The following is a 9,598-nucleotide window of genomic DNA, read 5'->3' on the forward strand; positions in this document are numbered from 1 at the left end:
TAGTTTCCAACCAAAATAAAATCAAAAGTGCCCCCAATAAAATCCAATGTTGCTAAATATCCTAAGTTCACGCTGAAGCAAGCAGCACCTTCATCACCCCTGGAAAGAGGAATTACACAACTGTTTAGAAAACGGAAGTCACTGGGCACATTTAGGGAAGCCTAGAGACTCTCCCTTCAATCGAGAGGGCCCTGAGGAAAGTACCAGACACACACAGGGGCCCCAGGACACAGCTGTCCACCGCGGTACTCCACAATGATCACAGCCCGGCTGTGGGGAGACAAACGGAAGCCATTCGGGAAGCTCGTGGAGAAGCACAACTTCCCACGGCCCATGCGTGGTACCTAAACGAGTAAAACAGTCTTAGGACTTTTCCACAATAGAGGAGAGCATATGAAAGTCTAGGGCATGCCTGTATTTTTGTTGTCAGTCGATAAGCAAATATTTGATGCAGCAGCTGAGCAAACATGGAACATAAGAAACCCAATACTGGAACGCCTAAGGACTCGGTTGCCAGACTTGCCCTCTCTCTCTATGCTCCCCACCCCCAGTTCCAATCCAGTCCAGCAGGAGCTGGGGCCTCTCCCCTAGGCCAATCTTCCCCAGCTGCTGCTCCTTGACATCTCCACTCGGCCTCCAGCTGATGCCCCAACTGAGCTTCTGCTCCTCTCCGCACCCCCCATCTTCCCATCTTTGTTATTGGAGATGCTCAGGCCCAATCCGCTGGTGCCACCTGGGAAGACTAGATTATTGGTCCCAAATATTTGGTGCCCTCCCCCAAGGGTCCTATTACCCCTGCCCTATTGAACTCAGACGTGGCCGTAGGACTTGCTTTGAGCAAGGAACCAGAAGCAGGAGTGAAATGGGTCATTCTGGATGGAAGCTTCTAGAAACAGTGTGCCCTGGCCTTCTGCCCATGGCCACAGTGACTGGCAACCTCCAGGCGGAGGCTGCTCCGTCAGCCCGGGCGGATGTGGATGACAGACACTGTGGAATGAAGCCATGGCCAACACATTGGGTATGTCATGTGGGAAATAAACTGTTGTCCTAAAGCCTGGAGATTCTGAAGTTGAGGTTTAATGCAGCGAAACCCGCCTGTCCAGGAGGGGCAGATCTAGATCTACCCCCTTGACACTCCTCTTTCTCTCCCATCTCCTCTCTGAGCCACCAGCAAAGTCTTCAAGTCTGTCTTTCAAACCATCCTAAATTCAACTACGGCTCACCCTGTTCCATCACCTCCCACCTCACTTACTGCAGAAGTACTCGCTGCCTTGTGCTTCCATGGAGCCTGTTCTCACCTCAGCAGCCAGAACGACCATCAGAGAGCAAGAGTGTCAGCCAGGCCCTGCCCCTCCTCAGCCTAGCAGTCTCCGCTGGCTTTCCCGCCACAGTTCTGCCCCCCCACCCCACCCCCACCCCAGACTCCAGCGACAGCCTCCCATTGCCTTGCTGACCTCATCCCGTGCTGCTCTTCTGCTCATTCACTCGACTCCTCAGTGTTCTTGGAACATACTGGGCCCAGTCCCATCTCAAGGGGGCTTCACTTGCTATTTCTTCTACCTGGAATGTTCTTCTTTCAGATACTCTCCAGGCTCCAGATCTGCCTCAGTTGCTTCTTTATCCAGATGCAACCTTCTCAGGGAAGTCTTCTTTACCTCTGCTCCAAACCCCCAACTGTTCCTATGCTTTTTCTCCTTGGTACTTCTCACCATCTGTATTTACCTACTCTGTATTTTCACTTACATCTCTTATTTATTGTTTTTCTCATCATGAGGGAGGAATTTTTGTCCGTTTGTTCAGTGAGCATCCCCTGCATCCAGAGCAGTGTCTGGTGCGTAGTAGGTACCCTTTAATACATGCTGATTGAATGAAATGCAAGATAATCGTGCATGAATGATTCATGAATGAAATGCACAGTTGTCACAGGAATTTAGAGGGGTAGAGAATAGGTTATTGGTGAGTTTCTTAGTGGAGGTAGAATCTAACCATGTAGAAGAAAGGATCAGCCAGGAAGACATTGGTCTGAACAGAAAAAACTGCTGAACATACACACAAGAAAAGTCAGGGCCTATTCAAAGGACAGTAAACAGATCTCATTGGAGGACTCATGCTCAGAAATAAGAGACAACAAGGCAGGCAGGTTGTGGGCCAACTGTGAAGGGCATCATCTGCAAAGTTTGACCTTCATACTTCCAGAAATGGAGATTCCCTGAAGAGAATTTGACAAAAGGATGATTAGTAAGACAGAATGGAAGGCTAGAAGACAAGAGAAGAGCGACAAGGCCCATTCATTCAGCAAATGTGCAACTTCGCTGCAGGACCTGGAGATGCATCAGGACACTAGTCAGAAGATGGAGCCTGCGTCCTGGTCGGGCGGAAATGCCACGATATCACGAGGGGAAGCAGAATGAGGCATTTGCAAAGGGAGAACTCACAAAACAGGGTAAGGGGCCGTGAGGTCACCACCGATTCAGGATGGGCTGGTGGTGAACACAGACAGAAATGGACAAGTCAAAAGGAAGTTCTTAAATCCGTAATTCCAAGGTCAGATATTCGGAAACCGCTTTTTCAAAGTAAGGCATTGCTAGTCTTCAGGATACCTAGAGAAAGTAGTGGAAGGAAGCGGAAGAGGTCAAGATTAACACAGTCTCATTCTGCCACCTAGTGGCAACTTCTGCCGTCAATTCTCCGAGGGCAGGCAAGCTTGGGGGTGGCAGTCGGCAGGTCTTGCTGCCAGCTCTAGGATGCCAGGCCCTCCTCCGGGCGGACCGCCCCCCAAGCCCGACAGCACTCATGTCTCTGGGGAACGTGCGACAGCCGCGACAGATGCCCCAGGCTGGAGGCCAGTGCGTGGCTGAGCTCCAGCGGGGCCGGGGGCGGTCCGCCTGGCTGCGGGCCGAGAAGGGAGAAAGAAGAGGAAGGAGCATCAAGCACGGCCCCACCTGACGTGCCCGAGAGCAGCGAATGTGCCAGGGGCACCCGGGAAAGAAAGGATGTTTCTTCCCTTCTCCATACTCCTACTTCTAATACCTTAATTCATGCTTTCAGATTTCAGATGGAAATTACCTAATAGAGAATAACACGGCATGACCTCATTAAAATACCATTTTTGAGTTGTGGGGCCAAAATTATTTGCAGATGGTAACTACATTTCAGAGAAATGCATTTGGTTTTGTTGTTGTTTTGGGGTTTTTTGTTTGTTTGTATCTAAAAACCAACCAACCAATTGTTCATTAAGTCTCATTAAATCTCAGGGTTGTCATCATTCAGGGAAGAGTGAAAGCCTCTGTTAATGCCCTCAACATCATCTCGATGTCACCTTGAGAAAAAGCTAGCAAACTGCTGGAAATGCTCTGGGCCTTGACCGCATCAACACCAGTCTCCTGACTGTGAGGCTGCCCTATGGCATCCCGTAACGTTAGCCCTGGGGACATGGGCAAGATATACACAAGATCTCTATTATCTCTTTCTACTGCCTGATAGGAATCTATGATTATCTCAAAATTCATTTTGTTTTTATTTTAAAGATTATTTATTTATTTATTTAACAGAGAGACACAGTGAAGAGAGGGAACACAAGCAGGGGGAGTGGGAGAGGGAGAAGCAGGCTTCCCGCTAAGCAGGTAGCTGGGTGCGGGGCTCGATCCCAGGACCCTGGAATCATGACCTGAGCCAAAGGCAGACACCTAACGACTGAGCCACCCAGGCACCCCTCAAAATTAACTTTAGTTCACAGCCACATTTGTATCACATTTTTGGTATCCCTAAGACAGTCATTTGGCAAGTGGTAAAGCAGTCAAAGGGAAGAAATAAGAGTTGAAATGAAGGCTAAGAAAAAAAGGACTTCTTGATTACCCCCAGTTACACTGATTTATTAATTCGTGTGACAAGTCTTCAGAGGACCCGCTAGGTGCCCACACTGCCTAGGAGTGGGGGTATCAGGTGTTAAGCAAGCAGGAATCTTTTCTGCCTCTCAGAGTTTAAACACTGGTGCGGAGACAAAATGAACAGGTCAATGGGACAGATAATTCCAGCAGAGCCGAATGTTAGGAGCACCTCAAACAATGTCAGGACAGAGGGGGTGCCCGGGTGGAATATTTGACCTGGTATTTGCATGGTGTGAAGGAACCAGCCATGTGAAAACAGGAGGAAACCTAACGAGAAAGGCCCCGCCCTGGGGACCAGCACAGCCTGAGAACAGCTAACCAAGACCAGCGGGGTGACAGGAGGTCCAGAGATGTCCTGGGTAGACCTGGAGGCCCCAGCCCACATCTCCAAACACAGCAGCCTCCTCCAATTTCAAATGCTCTTGATTCTGTCTCTACATTTTAGAATTTTAAAATTTACCATGTGAATACTGCAGGAGCCTAAGACGCTCTCAAAGGTAGAGGAGGCTTCATTTCAAAGTTACTGCTAATGCTGATTTTCCAAAAATTCTAATACATAAAAAGCATGCTGGCAGATGATGCCAGCTCATTCTTTTCTTTCATTTCAGAATGAGTCTTTTTTTTTTTTTTAAAGATTTTATTTATTTATTTGACAGAGAGAGAGAGATAGCGAGAGCAGGAACACAAGCAGGGGGAGTGGGAGAGGGAGAAGCAGGCCTCCCGCGGAGCAGGGAGCCCGATGTGGGGCTCGATCCCAGGACCCTGAGACCATGACCCGAGCTGAAGGCAGACGCTTAACGACTGAGCCACCCAGGCGCCCCCAGAATGAGTCTTTTTAAAGACAATAAAAACCATTCCAGTGCATCAGGAAATCAAAGCAAAATGTTAAGCAATTCAACATTGCACCTACGTATAAATGATACCGTAAGTGTGCATTTTGGGGTCTTCTTCTTCAATTGAGAACCTGAACCACTGCTCCTGAGGTCCTTGCCGTTTCACTCGCTTTTCCAGATCCCAGTATAACTCGATGCTGTGATGAGTCACTTTGCCCACAACAGGTGGATGAGGCTTTGAGGATGGCGTGATTTCTAAAAAAGAACGATACAGACTTTAAGGACTCCATTTCCGTAATGACCCGAGATCAGCTGAGTGCATTATACCTGCTCAGAGATCAGACTGTTTTCCTATGCATCAGACACAGATTTGAGTACTCCCCCCTGCTGCTTGAAGAATATCTGAAAAGCTTAAGTGACAGAAAATCCAGCTGATGTAGTGAGCTACCACATACTTCAATGAGTAGGTTGTATCATAACCCATCAATACCATATTTCACTTATGGACCTTTCCAAAATGATGGTTAATATATCAGACTAATTAGGTTGTTTTTGAGCTAATGAAACTCAGTATGCTGCTATAATCCTTCAGTGAACTGGCTGGTAAACAAAGCCAACAAATATAGCTTGTCCAAATATTTGTGACACAGATGACAAAGGATTGATATCTATTCTAGATAAACAGCTCTTATAGACTAACCAAGGGGAAAAACCCAAAGGCTAACAACCAACCAGGCAAAAGATGAGCAGCGCACAAAATCTCAAAAACGAATAGCCAGTATAATGTCCAAACAGATATGGATGTTCCCTACTGGCCACAGAGATTGAAAACAATGGTATATAACTTTATATCCAGTCAAGCCCAAGAGGAGATATCACAACTATTAGAGGTGACAGTGTAGGGAGAGGACACTCTCAAACATTGCTGGTAGGGAAACAGGAACTCTAGCCTTTTTAGGAAGCAATATGGCAGCATGTATTAAAATTAGACATACACATAGCCCTCTCTCCAGCATTCCCATGCCTGCAGAAATCAGAGCACCAAAGCACAGAGGGACATCTCTACAAGGATATTAAGTGCTACAGTTTTTAGCAGGTTACAGCAAACAAGAGATGACCTATTAATAAGGGCATGGTCAAATAAATGACATGTCCATAGCAGGGAATATTCCATGGTCTTTTTTATTATTATTTTATTAACATATCATGTATTATTTGTTTCAGGGGTACAGGTCTGTGATTCATCAGTCTTACACAATTCACAGCATTCACCATAGCACATACCTTCCCCAATGTCCATCACCCAGCCACGCCATCCCTCCCAACCCCCTCCACTCCAGCAACCCTCAGTTTGTTTCCTGAGATTAAGAGTCTCTTATGGTTTGTCTCCCTCTCTGGTTTCGTCTTGTTTTATTTTTCCCTCCTTTCCCCTATGATCCTCTGTCTTGTTTCTCAAATTCCTCATATCAGTGAGATATGATACTTGTCTTTCTTTGATTGACTTCCCTTAGCATAATACCCTCTAGTTCCATCCACGTCGTTGCAAATGGCAAGATTTCATTTTTTGATGGCTGCGTAATATTCCATTGTATATATATACCACGTCTTCTTTAGCCATTCATCTGTTGATGGACATCTAGGCTCTTTCCATAGTTTGGCTATTGTGGACATTGCTGATATAAACATTGGGATGCATGTGCCCCTTCGGATCACTACATTTGTATCTTTGGGGTAAATACCCAATAGTGCAATTGCCGGGTCGTAGGGTAGCTCTATTTTCAACTTTTTGAGGAACTTCCATACTGTTTTCCAGAGTGGCTACACCAGCTTGCATTCCCACCAACAGTGTAGGAGGGTTCCCCTTTTTCCACATCCTCGCCAACATCTGTCGTTTCCTGACTTGTTAATTTTAGCCTTTCTGACTCATGTGAGGTGGTATCTCATTGAGGTTTTGATTTGTATTTCCCTGATGCTGAGTGATGTTGAGCACTTTTTCATGTGTCTGTTGGCCACCTGGATGTCTTCTTTGCAGAAATGTCTGTTCATGTCTTCTGCCCATTTCTTGATTTTCCATGGTCTTTTAAAAATGAACTAGTTCTATTCTAGATGCCTTGAAAGGATTTCCAGGAAGTATTGTTGAATGAGATGTAGAGAACAATACAGGCTATTGCTACCAAAGAAGACAAGGGGCACAGCACAGCACACACCAAGTTGGTCAGCATCCGGCTGTTGCACTTCATGTTAGCTTCACATGCCCTGCTAGATTTTTACATTCCTTGAGGGCTGGGTCCATGTCTTACACTTCTTTTTTTTTTTTTTTTTTAAGATTTTATTATTGGGAGAGAGAGCGCAAGCAAGTGGAGGGGCAGAGGGAGAAGGAGAGAAAGAACCTTAAGCAGGCTCCACACCCAGCGCAGAGCCTGATGCAGGGCTTGATCTCACAACCCTGGGATCATGACCTGAGCCAAAATCAAGAGTCGGACACTTAACCCACTGAGCCACCCAGGTGCCCCTGATGTCTGACACTTCTTTAAAAAACTCTCTGTATCCCACGGGGCCTTTCAGGCCTCAGAAGTATCAGTGATTTACCACACTTGCTATTCACTAATAAAGGGTGTTGTTCTTCCCTGAAGCCCCATCTCAGTAGCGGACCTACTACTCCCCACAAACCCCGGGGCATCCTGCAGTGTAGCCCTCCTTTAGGAAGGCAGGGTTGCCCTGATCCTGTTGCCTGCTCCAGGCCCCGAGGGCAGACAACCACCAATTTCCTTTACTTCCCACAGATACACTAGGGGGCAGCCTGCAAGCTCATTTTTCCCAACTTGATTTTCCTAGTATTTATCGAAAGCATGGCATGATGGAATTGGATAAATCTGGGTTTAAATTCATGCTCTGAAACAGAGTCAAAAATATTCAAAGTGTTTTGTGATAACTCAGTAGCCTATGAACTTGCTAATTACGGTGTACTTCATACAATGAAATCTTACACAGCAGCTAAAAGGAGCTAGATCTACACGCAATATAGGTAAATCTTTTTTTTTTTTTAAAGATTTTATTTATTTATTTTGACAGAAAGAGACACAGCAAGAGAGGGAACACAAGCAGGGGGAGTGGGAGAGGGAGAAGCAGGCTTCCCGCGGAGCAGGGAGCCCGATGCGGGGCTCGATCCCAGGACGCTGGGATCATGACCTGAGCCGAAGGCAGACGCTTAACGACTGAGCCACCCAGGCACCCGGTAAATCTTAATAAGTGAAAAACACACGTTCAAAGGATCCGCTACATCATACTGCTTATGTAAGTTTTTACAACACAACACTAGATACTGTTTGTGAATACACAAATATGCAGTAAAGGTTAAATACATGGATGGGAAGGATGCACACCACCAGGATAGAGTTATCTCCAAGAAGTCGGGGAAGGGATGGAGAGGTCATGGGGAGGGAGACTTGCCACTCTATTTGTAGGGTTTCAGTTCTTTAAGAATTTAAAACCTATTTGGCAAAATGTTTGCATTTTAAACCTGTATGGTACATGGAGCCGTATGATTTTGATAAGAATTCTGGTATTTTTGTTATGACATATTTTAGGATGTTGGCTTTAGGATCCTAAAATATATGTATAAACAGGTTACTAGTCAAAGTGCAAACATCAGGATGCCAAAGGAACAGAGGCCTGGGTCAGCACTGAGCCTCCATGGGAGCGGCCAGAAATGGCAAGTGATACGCCTAGAGGCTGGGGAACAACAAAAATCATATGGTATCTACTTGGTGCCAGGCACTGTCATAGATGCTTTACACTTATTTATCCAGGTAACCTTCGCTACAACTACAGATGGAAATAATAAAAATCCTTTTACCACTATAAAATATCGGAGACACAGAGAGGTTAAGGAACTTGCCCAAGTCAGACGTAGTAATAGGCAGAACCAGGCAGTCTGACTCAGGAGTCCTTATTTTGAACCCTAAACCATACCGCCTTGTAGGAGCAGAGATCTGAAGGTAGACCTGGGTGAAAAATCTCTTCATTAGATCTAAAGAGGTCTTCAAACCATTCATTTTATTTTTATTTTGAATCCAGTGTAATTAACATAGTGTTATATTAGTTTTGGGTGTACAACATAATGGCTCAATTTCCATATATTACTCAGCGCTCATCAAGATAAGTGTCCTCTCAATCCCCATCCCCTATTTCCCCCGGCCACCCAGCCACTGTCCCTCTGGTAACCATCAATGTGTTCTCTAGAGTTAAGAGTCGGGTTTTTGGTCAAACCATTCATTTTAAAAATAAGGTGTGACTTGTGAACCAGCTTAAACCCCCAGGAAACTGAAAAATGAGCATGAGAAGCTGACAAGAAAAATGGAGACTATCATTGTTTGAAGAGCGGGGATGTTATGCACAGGAAGGGGAAGGGAGGGTAAGTTCCCCACGGCACTGGGGCCAGGGAGGCTGTTCATCTTCGGGAACTCAGTCCGCAAAAAAGAACATGGTCTGAAAAGAGCACAGAACCCTAAGTGGGGGCCAAGAAGGCAGAGAGCTTCGGCTGCCATCCACCTTGACACTGAGAATGTGGGTAGGAAGCCAGCCAGGGGCCTCTTTATGTCCAGCATGGAAAGTGGAGGGAAAGATGGCAGTAACAGGTCAAGAAAAGGTTATAGCATGTGGGGTAAACAATTAGTGAGATAACCCCTAGAGAAATCTGAGACAAGTATTTATACCAAGCCAGGGAGTACACATCATACTGGAAAAATAAGCTACATCGAGTGTATTACCAACACACACACACATTCCTCTATGTTTAAATTTTGTCACCCCCACACTTTACAGGGAAGCTAGAACTGCAAGGGGTGGGCGAGATAAGTGTATCTAGGACCCCAGCTG

At 46.0% G+C, this 9,598-nt stretch overlaps 1 protein-coding gene across 4 annotated transcripts in view; it reads right to left on the reverse strand.

Moving 5' to 3' along the window:
- FANK1 (fibronectin type III and ankyrin repeat domains 1) overlaps positions 1-9,598 on the reverse strand; it is a 99,761-nt gene that overhangs the window by 20,417 nt on the left and 69,746 nt on the right. For all 4 annotated transcript variants that reach the window (XR_014146130.1, XM_081823314.1, XM_081823315.1 and 1 more), the window contains one exon: positions 4,798-4,975. Coding sequence is in view for 3 of the 4 variants with exons in the window: in XM_081823314.1 (XP_081679440.1) it covers positions 4,798-4,975 (178 nt within the window). In the remaining variant the exon portion in view is untranslated. The remainder of the gene's footprint in view (positions 1-4,797; positions 4,976-9,598) is intronic.

The sequence above is a fragment of the Leptonychotes weddellii genome, chromosome 6 (genome assembly GCF_054177405.1).
Source record: "Leptonychotes weddellii isolate Sample4059 chromosome 6, ASM5417740v2, whole genome shotgun sequence".
NCBI lineage: Eukaryota > Metazoa > Chordata > Mammalia > Carnivora > Phocidae > Leptonychotes > Leptonychotes weddellii.